This window comes from Bos mutus, chromosome 5, assembly GCF_027580195.1.
Source record: "Bos mutus isolate GX-2022 chromosome 5, NWIPB_WYAK_1.1, whole genome shotgun sequence".
Taxonomy (NCBI): domain Eukaryota; kingdom Metazoa; phylum Chordata; class Mammalia; order Artiodactyla; family Bovidae; genus Bos; species Bos mutus.
In genome coordinates, this window is record NC_091621.1 from 99261516 (window position 1) to 99275602 (window position 14087).

The window sequence follows — 14087 nt, forward strand, 5'->3', positions numbered from 1 at the left end:
TGGTGACCCTTTTGCGATACAGAAAGTGAAGTCAACCCAGAGAGCCAGGTGGACTCAAGGGAAGAAGTGAGGACCCCCAGGGCATCGAGTGGGCTTGGGAGGGCCTCTGCTTAGGGGATCATGGCTTTGCAGAGATGTCCCCCCCCAAATCTGCAAGATAAACTGCTGGGGGGAGGGGAGGAGGGAGGTAAGGTAGACACTCAGTAGGACCAGCACATGGTTAAGGAATTGGCCAGGTGGGGTGGGGGTGGGCAGGGCTTTGTTGGACTCTGAGAAGATGGAGGGGAGCCTGCGGGTTGTATTTCTTAGGACTTGGGGCAGAGGGTGGAGGTGGCCAGAAGGTATCACAGCAGGAAGCAGAGGGGACGTCCTGGGAAGTTAGGATGGAGCGGAGGTGGCAGGGCAAAGCTGGGGAGCAGAGGGCCAGCTGAATGGGGAGGTGAGGAAGGGAAACTCCAGATGCCCAGAAACCTAGCTCCCCATCCCTCAGCATCCCAGCTAATCCACTTCTGCCTCAAGGCCGTGAGAGACTGAGTAATCCCGGGGGCAGGGCCTTAGAAGTCATCTCGTCCAACCCCTTGCTTTACCCATGAAGAAACAGACCCAGAGAGGGGCAGATACTTTCCAAAGTTCACCCAGCAAGGCAGCGTTGGTCCCCTGGACGCCCACCCACGGGACAGAGGATCCAGCCATGATACTTCCCCTTAACACACACGGGAGAGTGACAACAGGCAGACCCCAGGACTTTAGGGAAAAGCCCCATTACCTTTGGGCTGTCTATCCCACCTTAAGTTTAGCCCCTGATCCAAGGGACTTCCCTGATGACTCAGCAGGTAAAGAATCCACCTGCAATGCAGGAGACTTGGGTTCAATCCCTGGGTCAGGAAGATCCCCTGGAGGAAGAAAGGGCAACCCACTCCAGTATTCTTACCTGGAAAGTCCCATGGACAGAGGCGCCTGGTGGACTCATCCACAGGGTCACAAGAATCGGACACAACTAAATGCACAGAGCACTGTCCCCAAATGTGGCCCAGAGAAAGGGAGGCAGCCAGGCCGGCTGTTTCTTCAGGTTTTATTACGATGGGGTTGGACACAGCTGAGAAGCAAGAACCTGGCCCAGGAGCCCATAAACGCGAGAGGCCCCTCACTCAGCCCCTGCCAGCCCTAGACTCTCCCCTGGGTGGAGGGAGGACGGTCCCTTTCCCTTGTCATCAGTTCCTGAGGGGCCCCGCTGCCCCTGCTGAATCAGTGTCTGCCTCCCTCCTGGCCAGGCCACTCTGCGCCCAGCAGTACAGATGAAGGGGATGGGGTGGGCGTGGGGAGCAGCCAAGCTGAAGGCCAAGTCACCCACCCCCTCCTTCAAATATGGCCAACCCCCAGACCTTTCGCCCCCACCAATCCCTGCATCTCTGTGCTGGGCCAGCCTGCGTTTTACACCCTCCCTGAGGGCCTTCAGGGCCCTCGCCCGTCTCGGTAACCTCACAACACCTTGTGAGGTAGGTAGGGCAGGACGTGACCCGGGTGACACACAGAGAGACTCAGGCTCAAGGAGGTGACGTGACTGGGCTGCGGGGGAGCGTAGTATTTGCCATGCAGCTGGGGGCCCTGGGGGCGGGAACGTGGGTGCCTGGGAGACACAGCTGGACAACACCACACTTCGACCACAGGCAGACAGCTCTGCCCAGGGGTCCCAGGGCCCACCTCAGGACTTGAGAGGTCCCCGCGGGCCCCCTCCCGGACCCCGGAGGCAGGGGTGAATGACATCCCCTGGGGTGTAGACAGAGGTGACAGCGGGGAGAGCTCTTCCTCTGCCTCGGGCCGGGGGCCCACCCCGTGGTACAAAAATAAAGCATTTCAGAACGGAACCCCAAGTCCCTGGAGGCGATCTGGGGCCTTACATCCGGGTGCCTCTGGCTTGTAACAGCTAGAAAATAAGAGGGGCAGGGGGATGGGGTGGGGGTGGTCAGAACACCGGGAGGGGGAGGAGGGGGTGGGGCCAGTGAGGAGAGGGGAGTGCAGGGCCAGGAGAAGGGCAGAGGGGAGATCGAAATGGAGGGGGGGGGGTTGGGTGGGGGAGACAGGGAGAGAGAGAGTTAGGTGAGTCACGAGGTCCTTTCTGCGAGGAAGAAGGAGGGCTGAGGCCCAGAAAAAGTGGATTCAGAGCTGAGAAGGAGGCGATACAGGAAGGGGACCTGGCTTGCCGGTCTGCTGGGAACCCCACACCCCATCTTGGGCTGGGTGGTGGCCTCTTAGGAGTCCATATTCTGCCAAGACTCTGGCCGGGGGAGTGAAGGCCAAGAGAGGCTAGTCACCAGTGTCTCAGACAAAAGGTCACGGAGAACAGCTGTCTGTCCCCATTTTAGAGGCAACTGCGGCCCAGAGAGGGACAGTGACTTGCCCAAGGTCACAGCAGGTAGATAAGATGGAGTGGGGGCTTGTGGGCTCCTGGCCAGGGCTTCTTCTGCCACAGCCCAATCCTTAGCCAGCTCCTGCTGACTGCTCCTAGGCCACGGGCATCCAAGTGTGGCCTGTCCTTCCCAGCCCCGCAGAAACTGGGGACCCAGTACCCCGAGGCTGTGATTAGGAGTCCTGGGCGTCAGGGATGAGGTCTGGGCACCTGGCTTCCGTCTCCCTTCCCTCCTTCCCAGTGTGGCTCTGGTGCTGATGGGCAGGTGGGAGAGAATTTCCTCCCCCTCTTGTCTGCTCTCAGAGCCTCATAACCAAGGCCAAGATAGGCTGAGAAACTTGGGTGAGGGGAGAAAATCAGCCGGAAGTTCGGCCCAAGTTCAAGAAATAAGAGATGAGCACCCTTCTGGCTTCTGCCCCTCCCTCCAGCTCCGCCAGGCTATGAACCAGGCATGGCAGCTCTGGGGGCAGGCGAGGGGCCCAGGAGAGGCCCTCCCTGCAAGCACCACCTCAGGTCTGAGGGGGTGCAGCCAGAAACCTGCAAGGAGGAAAAGTGAGGAGGTGAAGCGCTGGAGCAGTGCCTCAGACGTGGCCGGCAGGGGGCGCTGAGGAGGTGCAGCTGCTCCCCTCCCCCCCGGCCCGGGAGGCAGGAGGTGCCAGAAGGGGTGCAGGAGGCGGCAGGCAGGGTGCTCTGGGATGCGGGGCCGGGGCGCCTGGGTGCAGGGCGCAGGAGACTGGGACCAGGGCAGCCCCGGGATGGAGGTGTGAGCAGGCAGAGAGAAAACCCGGACAGGGGCAGAGAGGGAAGAGGCAGGGTGTAGGTGAGATCCAGGAGGAAGAAGAGGTGGATGAAGATGAGGCAGGACCTCCGGCGAGGAGCGGAGGAGGAGGAGGCGGTGGTGGGAGGGAGAAAAGGTTAGCGGGATCCTGAGATGACTGGGCTGCAAAGAGAAAGTGAGAGAAGGGATGGTTATGCAGGTGAGGCGCCAGGCATGCAGCTGAGCTAACCCTGGTGGGCCCGCCCGACCCCCGGCCGCCCCCAGGACCCCAGGTTCTGCAGCTGGCTCCAGCAGGGAGCGGGCGGGAGGCGCCGGCTTCTACTAGCAATCATTTTCCTCGGGGGTTGGCTGCACCTTTCTCCTGCGTATCTGCCTCCACCTGCACCTCCTGCTCCTGCTGCTGCTCCAGCTGCTCCTCCGCGCTCTGTGAACCAGCCGGCGGACCCAGGGAAGAAAGAGCGCAGAACTGACCGGGGGACCGGGGCCTGCTGGCGGCTGGCCCCGAGGGCCCCCGTCTCAGGGTAAAGGGGAGGGGCAAGAGAAGGAGGACCTTTGGGGAGGGGAGCGCTACAGCCACAGAAGCCGGTGCATCGTGTCCGGTCCCGGGAAGCCTGGGGAGGGGCCTGGGGGAACCAGCGGGAGGGTGGGGACCTGCTGAGGATGCTGGCGGCTGGGCCCAGCCGCTGTGACAGCGGTGGAAGACGAAGAGGGTGGGTGTGTGGCTGGGGTATCCTTGAGGGGCGCCCGGGAAGGCCTCATTTTAGAAGGACCAACCCAGAGTACATATGAGGCCAGGGAAGGCCCAGGGCAGACACCAGCCAGATCTGAGATGCCAGCACCAGCTCTGACATCCCAGATCCTGAGGTCTCTCCTAGAGAGGCAGGAGCAGCCGGCTCACCCTGCACCCCTGCAAGGCCACGTCAGCCACTGGCCCCGCTGGTGGTGGGGTGGGTACGGGAAGTCACAGCACAGGAAGGCAGACAAACAGACGGGAAGCAGAGTTCCTAAGTCTTCACCACACAGGGACAGGCTTCTAGAAGGAATGCTCTCCTTTCTTCCCAGCCTGGCTGCTGCCTGCCCCGCCGGTTGCACCCCAGGCTCCTGAGGCTTCTGACCAACGCAGGGTCCAGGGTGATAGGACCATTGATCAACCCCCTCCCTGCAGCCAGCTGAGGCTGCCTCACAGGCCAGGATGGAAACACAGGGTTGGACCCTGAGGGCTCCAGACCCCTCTGCTGCTGAGTCCTATGTGGGGAGCCTGCAGGATGGGCAGAATGAACAGATTCGGCTTCCCTGCCCCAGCCCTGGTCCCCAGGAACTAAACTGGCCCCTTGGATCCCAGAAGTTCCAAGCTGGTGGTCCACCCCCTCACTTCTCTGAGAATACAACCAAGGTGCACAGAGAGGATGCGACCTGTCCAAAGTCACACAGAGCACTCACACCATGCCCAGACCCCTAGTCCAGTGCATTCCCCCGGTGCCATGCTGCCCCATGGCCGCCATGTGACCACCATCCAAGTAATATCTAAGTCCACTCTGGTCACACCCTGGGGCTAATCTCCTCTCACTGTCCCTGGAGCCTGGGCCTGGGTAACTGGCGTGGGCAGACAGGACCATGGGTGGCATGGGATGGATGGCATCAGCTGTGATCAGGCGTCAGGCGTGTGCAGCAGGAGGGAGAAAGAAGAAGCACAGATGGCCAGGCGGAGGGCAGCAAGGGGAGGGAGGGACGGCAGGGAGGCTGAGGTTGGGCTGAGGGCTCACCTTGGTTTTGCGGCTGGACTCGGAGCTCAGCCCATGTGGGGAGCTGTAGAGCTCCTTGGACACCACACACAGGAACTCTGCCTGGTCCTCACTGCCATAGTTGTAGGAGGAGCCGATGTTCACCAGCTGGAGGGATGGGGCGTGGGGAGAAAATGATTGGTCAGGTGGGGTGGGGGGCAGGGGTGGGCAAACATTGGCACTGTCAAGATACTGACTGTGCCCTGATCTTGCTGCTCCATTCAGGCCCATCCCCCTGGCTTTCCAGAAGACACCTCTGGCCCAAAGTCAGAGTCCTCTCCACCTCCCCAACCTATGCCTCTGGTCAATTTCCAGGGCCAGCCTCCCCACATGGCTTGGCCGGGCCTGATCCTTAGAGGAAGGCAGTTATCATTGCTGTTTCTCCCCCACTCAGCCTAGTCCCAGATCTAGCAGGCTACTTCCAGAAGCAGGCAGAGATCTTTAACAGGCAGACTGTGCTCCTGTGTCCCGGGTGTGGCTGAAGCAGCCCCAGAACCAAGTCACAGGATGGGGTCCACATGACCTGGTGGAGCACCATAGAATATTCTAGGCTCTCAGAAGCAGAGGTAGACTAGATCACCCGTTCCTTAGGCCAGTGGTGCCTGGCATGTTTGCTTGGCTTCTGGGAGCCCATGCAATTGCCAAAGACTCTCACCTAGAGAGAAGAGGAAAGCAGCCCCACTTTTGATCTGGGATCCCTAAAATAACTACATCTGCAGGCCCCTCCTGGCTGATAAAAGCTCTGCACATGGTGGGTCTCATTCAGCCCCCAGGGACCCTCATCCTGCAGACAGAGGGAAGACCAGCCCCTTTGGCAGATGAGGTCTTGAGGGGTGGTCACTTCCCACGGCCAGAATGAGTGGAACAGGATTTGAATCCAGGACCCTGAGTCCTCTCTGGAATCCTACAGAGTCAAATGCTTCTAATAATTCATAGGATGCTAGCTAGCTTCAATGTTTCGAGGCCTACCCTGGGCTAGAGACTTGATCCATGGTCTTTCTAATCTACACAATGTTCTGGCAAAAGAAGCACTACTGACCCATGTCACAGATTGGGAAACTGAGGCCAAGAGAAAGATGACCTGCTCAAGGTCGCAGAGCACGTCAGTGGTGAAGCCTAGATGTGAATCCAGGCTTCCAGTTCCTGGACTGAGCTTGTTCCTCCCCCCAGGCCTGGCCAAGCTGGGGAGCCTGGCCTTCCTCTCCGTTCTTCAACCTCCAGGTGTGAGGGAGCTTGTATGGATAAAAGGCAGCCCAACCCTTCTCCTCTCTAAGGGCCAATCTGACCTTGGGTTGGCTGCTGGCTCTGATCCTCTGGAAACCTGAGAAAGGTGTGACGTCAACTGGATTATTAGGGCAACCTGTTTATGATAAAAATCTCTCCTGGCTGGTAAATTGCATCAGGACTGGGAGGAAATGCAGGTCATCGTGAATACCTCAGGGGAGGCTGCTGCTCTGTGCTTCTGAAGGTGGCCATGCTTGGAACTGGGCATGTCCCTTGTGGGAACCTGGAATCTATGCCTGTGGAATTGCTACAAGAGGTGTGGCCCCCAGGGGACCTCCGCTCTCCTCTACGGATCTTGTCTCCTCTCATCAGAACCGTCGCTTGAGGGGCAGAGACTCACACACTTCGGTGTAAACGCTACCCAGCTCCTGGGAGGCTTTGCCAGAGCCGCCTTGAGGCCTGTGGGGCTTCCTTTGTCTCTCCTTCCCAATCAATCTGCTACCAAGTGTGGCCTTTCTTAATCTTGTTTGTTTGCCTTAAGAAGACTCCTGGGTAGGGGCTGCAGTGGGGAACCCCAAGGCTGGGGCTTTGGGAAGAGAGGAGCTTGCTTTGCCTGGAGGTGTGGCTCCTGTGCACTCCACCCACCTGCTCAAAGCGCCAGCCATCAGACATGGTGGAGACCATCTGCGTCAGCTCCTCCTCCTGACATTGCAGCACGCGGTATACGTGCTTGGGTGGGACCTGCGGGCAGAGGGCTACGTGGAGGGCACTTTGTGGGAGTGCCCAGCATCCCGGGATAGGAGAGCACCTGCTCTTCACCTACCCTCTACCCCTAAGAAGGACAGAAGGAGGGGATGGGGTTGGGGTGGTAAGCCAGAAGTCACGTTCTGAGTAACTGTGATGTGCCAGGCACTCAACATGCATAATTTCACTTAGTCCCTCCCAAAACCCTAGGAAGGTTCATGGAAGCTCTGAGAGGGTTGGTTACTGGCCCAGGTCACCCAGCTAAAGAGTTGCAGAACCAGAATTGGGACACAGGTGATACAAGGGGTAAGGAAAAAGGGCTTAGGAGGCATCCTGGGTCACTAACTGAGGCAGGTCCTCCAGGAGACAGAGCACTCCCTCTTCAAGCTCCTGGGGAGAGAAGGACAGTGGAAGACAGTGCCTCCCTACCCATCTCTCATCTTCTACCTCTCCCCCAGGGTGGGCAGAGAATCCCACCAGCTCCTCCTACAGACGGGCCACTTAGACCCAGGGTCCAAGCTCAGACATGCCAGCTCCAGGGGGCCACCTGAGCCCATGAAATGTATGGTGTTACTAATCCCCATTGCCCCTACAGGGCCCCCTGTACCCTCACACTGACTCCATATTGCCTGTAAGGAAGGGAAGGGTGGGTAGTTCTCAGCACCTCTATATGCCACAAAAGGAAATGAGGGTCCAGAGAGTGGCGTGACTGGCCCAAGATCACACAGCAAACAGAGCCAAGGCAAGGACAGAACCTGGTATATGTCTCCCAGTCTGGAGCTTTGCGGGGCGATCTGGGAGCTGGACAACCCCTTACAGGGCAGCTCGGCCTTCCCAAGAAAAGCTAGTTCTGCCTCTCCTGACCTCCCTTCTGTCCCCACTCCCCACCACCCCCTGCTCTGGCCACGGATGCTGCCCCGCTGCCCCCTGACCTGTGTGACGGTGTAATCCTTTTCCTCCATCCGGTCTTTGATGATGCGGATCAGCGGGCCAATGTTGTAGAATTCCGCTTCCTCCAGGACCCCTGACACAGAGCGGCACCCCCATCACTCCCACTGCCCCCATGCCCCATTCTCGCCTTGTCCCCTCCATCCCCACCCCCTGCTCCAGTCACACTAGGGTGATGAGCCTCTCTGAGTTCAGGGCTCAGGCAAGAGGAAACACTTCCTTCTTGGGGACCCACACTCTCTATAGCAGGGCTAAGAGGCTGCCGTTCAACCTCACCATCTCCCTGCTGTGCTGAGCACAGCGACCCGGGACACCTGCCAGTCCCCCAGTCTGGGGCTAACCAGAGGCAGCAGGCCTGTGGGACTGGACCCTAGAAGGCCACAGTGAGAGGGGCCTTGGCTGACCCCGATTACATGCTCCCACTGATGAAGCACATGCTAAGCGGCAGGCAGCACCATGCCAGGCACGTTGCACTCTTTACTGTAGTTCGTTCTCAGCACGAGAAGTAGGTACTTTTATCACCCCCACCGAGCAAACAGGGAAACCAAGGGCCAGGCAAGGCAGTAGCTATGCAACACCTCACACCCGGCACGGGGCAGGGCTGGGGTTCACACTCAAGTTCCTCTGCCCTCCAATCCCACTAAGTGCACAATCTTTGTGCACATGCATCTCCCTGACCAACAACACTTCACAGTCTGCAGAGCCTGTCCTGTGCTCATCACAAGCCCCAGGGTGTTCTTGTCCCCACGCAGTTAAGAGAACCATCTTAGAGACTGAGTGAGTCCCTCTCAAGTGAAGGGGACAGCCCTCAGCCTTTGGATTCCCCTCAGCTCCTCAGGGCAGGGACACTTCTGGTCCTTTGCACAATTGGCCTCTGGGCTCCTGGGGGACAGGACCCACATCTGATGTCCCTGGCTGTCCCCAGTGCTCACATCCACCTAACACAGAGGAGGCGGTCAGTGAGTGCTACTGCCAGGAATGCCCACCGTGGAGCCCTACAGATGACAGACAACAAACTCTGTATCACGGGTCCTTGGTGCCAGGCATGGCACTAAGTGACACACTTGTATCTGCTCCTTTTATCTTCACAGCAGCTCAGCAAGGTGGGTGCTATTGTTACCCCATTCCACAGATGCAGGCTTGGAGGCACAAGGGGATAAGTGACTTTCTACGGTTCACACACTAGTCGGTTTCCTGCCAAAGCCCCTGGCCCCTTGGAGCAGGGCCCTAGTCCTGTCTGAAGGTGCTGGGAATGCCAGGGCTTTGACAAACCCAGAACCTGTAAACAGGTGTTAGCTGTGACGCTGGAGTGTTTAGCTCCCTTCCCCGTGGGAGCAGCTTTTGGGCCCAGGCCACGCCCATGGTGTCTGCTCCCCCAGGGGCCATCAGGAAAGCTGTGGGGCTCCCAGAGCTGATGCCTAGAGTGGGCTCTGATTCTGAAGCCCTGGTCCTCTGGAGAGTCACCTGGCCTCTAGACCACTGTGTCCCACAGGGGTCAGGAGGGAAGACTGTGGCCCGAGTGAGGAGGGAGGGGCTGTGTTAGACCCCTTCAGGGTACAAGCCCCGGGACTTGCGATGCCTGTTTTCTCAGAACACATCCCTAATGGAGATCACCGCCCCACTTCATACACACAGTGGAGACTCAGAAAGGAAAAGTGACAAGTCCAAGCTGGCCTGGCTGGGTCAGCTGACCCAAAGCCACACCATGTGCTCTAAGGAAAAGTGGGCTTGGCACCCACCTATAGTCCCTGCTTCAGGCTGTGGTTCTGCCAAGAAGCCATTCTCCCAGGCACGGCTTCCCTGCCATCTGCTGGGCCAGGAAGTGGACATCTACAGGGCCTCAGCTATCCGGCCTGGGAGGGACCAAAACGCCCGCTGGGGAGCAGCCTCCCCGCTCCCCTTCCTCCACCCACAACCCGCACTGTGCAGCAGAGGCTGTCAGATCTCGGGAAGAGTCACCCGTTCCACCTCCCTGCTGACTGTGAGCCCTCACCAGGCATCTGAGATACCCGATCACTCAAAGAAAGAGGCATACCTCTTCCCATGGCCATTTCTACCCACACCCGGCTTACCACTGGCTTCCCAGGAAGCCAGGGGAAAGGACATCCCCGCCCCCGGCAGAGGCTGCCGGCCTCAGGGCTTCCTCTCTCTTCTGCCTGTGTTTCTGCCACTTCCCCAGAGCACCACCCGGTGGAAGCACCCAGTGGAAGCATGGGCCAGTCACCTTGGCCCTAGGCTCAGCCTGGGCAGAGGCTTTGGCATCCAGTCCTGTCTGAGATGAAGCAGCAGGAAACATGGAAGAAAACAGAGGTCTCCTCTGGATAGGAGAAATGCCTTTCGACCACCATGGAAGGCCCTGGCAGGCTAGAGAAGACAGGCTTAGGATGCAGGCCCTGGCCAGCCCCCTGGACCAACTTACCCTCCTCGGCCATGTCCTTGTCTAGCACCAGCTTGCCATGCCGGAGGAAGTTGAGGATGGGCCCAAAGTAGGTGGGGTCACGGTCGATGAGGTAGGCCCCCGTCTCATCCTACGAAGGCAAGGGGCACAGGCAGTGAGAAAAGAGTGAGCCCCCCTTTCCCGCTGACCCTGCACATACCCCCACCCTTCAGTCCCAGTAAAGGATAGAGGGAGGGTGGGCGGGGGCACAGTGTTTGCTCCAAAACGGAGTGGTATGATGGAGTAAAAGTGCCTTGGGGTCAGATACAGCTAGGTTCAGATCCTGCCTCTGCCTTTTCCTGACTCTGTGACCTCGGGTCAGTGACTTGACCTCTCTGAGCCTTGCTCCTCTCCCCCACAACCGGGGAGAATTGTGAGCAGCCAGTGAAGTTTCAGTGGCACCCAATCCAGTGTAGGGCTCAGGGATTGTCCCTCTTAGAGGTTGTTGCCTGAAGCCAGCCCTACACGGTCTCCACCAGACCCCAGTTATTCTGGGGATGTTTACAAGTTTCCAAAGGAGCTGCTACCTCATTGGATACCCTCCCCCTTGAGAGAGTTTCAGTGAAACTCTACAGAGAGAAGACAGAGACATCAGCAGGTAAAGAGACTCACCCAAGGTCACAGCATCAGAAGGTCAGGAAATGGGAGAGAAGGGGCCTTAGAGGTCATCACCAGGCTGGACCCCTGGGGCTACAGACAGGAGGCTGAGCTGGAGCAGGGAAGGATCTGACCCAAGGTCATGCAGGCAGTTTGCAGCAGAACCGAGATGGGAACCCAGAAATGGTGCCCCAGGCCAGCGTTCCTCCCCATGAAGCCCAGCTCAGAAGGAACTTGGGATTTCTTCACCCAGCTCCCTGTACCCCTAGGCCACCCACACCCCAAAGGGGAGGGAGAAGCAGACTCTAACTCCTGTGATGCAGGAGTCCAGTTTGGGGAGGAGAGAAGGCCCTTCGTGTCTGTCCTCCCCACAGAGCCAAAGAAATGGGAGAGACCTTATCCAATAGTCTCCTGGGTGGGGAGCCCAGGGTAGAGCTCAAAAGCTCCAAATAGCCCCAGCCTGGCGTTGTGCCGTTGCCAAGGCAATGGGCACATCGCTCACTCTCTGATCCACTTCCTTCTCCCCTCCTCCGACCAGTTCTTCTTGCCTCCAGCTCTTCGGAGCAACCCCGCGAGCAGGCCTGGCTGAATAGCCAGATTCCAGAGAGCGAGGGATTTCCAGAGAGCGAGGGATCCCCAGCGGCCGCCCACCCCGTGGGCCTCACCCGGTCGGACTGCAGCTCTTCCCCCTGGCATAGGCGGCTGAGGAAGGACTTCTGCTCGCGGCACAGTGTCTGCCTGGTGGTCAGGAACACCGTGCCCCCCACGTTGAGCCGCACCCACTTGCCCCAGCCGCCCGCCCCCGCCGGCGGCGCTGCCTCACCGGCCTCCATCCTCATCGCTCTTCCCAGCGTCTGCATCCTCCGGGCAAGGAGGCTGGAGGTGGGCAGGTACCGAGCGCCGGGCATGCTGGGAGCTGTAGTCCGAGCCGCCGCGGGCGGATGCGGCTGGAGCGAGGATCTTGCCTTTCCCTAGCCCCGCCCTACTTTGTCCTTTCTGGGAGGTCTCCAAACCAGGGTCTTTTAAAGATGCTCTTGGCCAAAGTGCTCTGTGTTTGGGGAAGGTCAAATTCGAGGTCACTGGGAAAATAATGAGTGATACCCCAAATCAGCAATCCTCCCATTCTGTCTCCACATTGCTTTCCCTTTGTCCAGTCTGGGTTATCAAACAACCGACAAGAGAAGAAACTTTCCCCTCCCCCAATTTTATAGCAGCATTTACCTGTATCTGTTTTCTAATTCTTTCATTCTGCTTTTGGCTGGCGGGGGTTGAGGTAGAAGGGAGCTGTGCTCTTTCCCCACGAAAACTCTCTTTGAGGACAACAGAGCTGGGCTTACAGTTGGCTCAGCACCTTCTATATTACAGATGCTTTATGCATCTGTATTATTCATTGATGCTCTCAGTAGCCCTGTGAAGTTGGCGTTACTGTACCCATTTTACAGATGAGGACACAGAAGCAAAGTGACTTTCTGCATTCACACAGCTAGTGAGGGTCAGGCTGGCAGGAACCCAGGTGGGTTTCAAGTGCATTTCCACCACCAAGGCCCCTTTCCTGCTGCGTGGGAAACATTTCTAGAGAGGAAGAGTGGAGAGGGTACTGGATGAATGTCTGGAGAGCTAGGTTTTCATTCTGGCTTTTGTAGGGTTAAGTGCTGGGAGACTCGCAGTTTACTCATCTGTAATTCGGGAAGGGGAGGAGGGATTGGTTCTGTGGATGTACTTCTGAGCCAGATACCTTGGCGGGGGATGGGGGTGGGGTGCTGCTATTGTGGGTTCTGCAGGGTGCGGGAAGGGGACAGCTCTTCATGTGGTTTGGGTCCTGGGAGAGAAAGGAGCAGAAGGGAAGTCGCCCTCCTTTATTTATTTCCATGTAGCTTGTGGGATCTTAGTTCCCTGACCAGGAATAGAATCCAAGCCCTTGGCAGTGAAAGCACCAAGTCCTAACCACTGGACCACCAGAGAATTCCTGAAAGCTGTCTTCTTTAACTTCCTTTCCATCTCACTATTTCAGTCAGTGATCTTTGTCACACACACAGGCCCCACCCACTGGGCAGCCTGGCCCTGTGGCGGGGTGGGGAGGGGAAGGTTCTGTTATCTCTCAGGTTCTGTCTCTGTAAACCTTTCCCCTTGGCAGGGAGTGGATCACAGCTGCTAGACTCCTGCTTCTGGGAACTTGTGTTCTCTTAAACACAAATTCGAGTGTGATCTTGAACCACCTCCTTTCTGAATCTCAATTTTCCCTTTTGCGAAGTGGGAAGTGTCACTGAAGAACACTGTCATGAAGATTCGATTATGTTGGTAAAACAGCTGGCATAATCCGTGGCTTGTAGTATACTGAATACATGAATGAATGAAATAGGATATAAGTTATGAACTGGCCTTGGAAGAGCAGCAGCACTCCAGGTGCTTGGTGAGTCCTCCACCATCGTCAGCTGAAACAAAACCATAGCAGGGAATATGTCTTCTTCCACTTAAGGGTCATAGGCAGGGAGTAACGTGGTCAGATATGTAACTTGGGCCACTCTGGAGACTGTAGGGGAGATGGCTCAAAGCCCTGAGAGACCAGCCAGGAGGGCTCCTAGATGAGGGGTAGGGAAGCCCCAACCAAGGCAACGTCAACCAGGAGTAGGCAGCTTCAGTGGATACTTGGGAAGCAGAAGTGAAGCTTAAAGGGGCTGTGGGAAGGAAGGAGAAGGAGGGAGAAAGAGGAAGGAGGAAGGGTCATGCTGACAACCCTGGCTTCTGGCTTGAACCAGCAGTGTTTCCCTGAAGCAGGAGAAGCTGGTCTAGGGAGGCATCAGGGGTAAAGAGGTCGGTTTGGAGCCTGTACCTGCAGTGCCTGTGGGGCAAGGGACCATTGTCCTGCAGGTGTGATACTCAGCAGAGCAGCTTAGGCTGGAGAGGACTGGTGGGCTGGCCTGAGCCTAGAGCAGGGAGGAGACCCCTTCAAAGAAGACCTGAAAAGTCCCAGAGCTAGAGACCCAGGAAGGCCCTCTCAGGTGGTGGCCCCAGTGAATGGAGAGGATGGGACAAAGTCTGGAGAGTGAGGAGCAAGAGCCATACTCCAGAGACCAAGAAGGGGCCAGTTTGCATGAACAAGTTCACAGGAGGAATGAAAGCTGAGAAAGTGGAGCTGTAGCATCCTGGAGCTGTGGCAACCCACGGCTTGCC

The 14087-nt window shown here is 57.9% G+C and overlaps 1 protein-coding gene across 5 annotated transcripts; it reads right to left on the reverse strand.

The window, feature by feature from the left end:
- Window positions 1-1062: 1062 nt before the first annotated feature.
- KCTD17 (potassium channel tetramerization domain containing 17) lies at window positions 1063-11783 on the reverse strand. Of its 5 annotated transcripts, XM_014478097.2 has the most exons (9): window positions 11582-11783; window positions 10302-10410; window positions 7867-7958; window positions 6836-6931; window positions 4949-5074; window positions 3540-3609; window positions 3273-3347; window positions 2854-2944; window positions 1703-1924 (listed from the first exon to the last, which is right to left on the reverse strand). In XM_014478097.2, the coding sequence occupies exons 1-9, from the start codon at window positions 11774-11776 to the stop codon at window positions 1855-1857; spliced, it is 924 nt and encodes a 307-aa protein (XP_014333583.1). In that variant the 5' UTR covers window positions 11777-11783; the 3' UTR covers window positions 1703-1854. The 5 variants fall into 5 exon arrangements, with proteins under 5 accessions (XP_014333582.2, XP_070227448.1, XP_014333583.1 ...); XM_014478096.2 differs by lacking the exons at window positions 2854-2944; window positions 3273-3347 and having other exon boundaries at window positions 1063-1924; XM_070371347.1 differs by lacking the exons at window positions 2854-2944; window positions 3273-3347 and having other exon boundaries at window positions 1063-1924; window positions 11740-11775.
- Between the last annotated feature and the right edge of the window lie 2304 nt (window positions 11784-14087).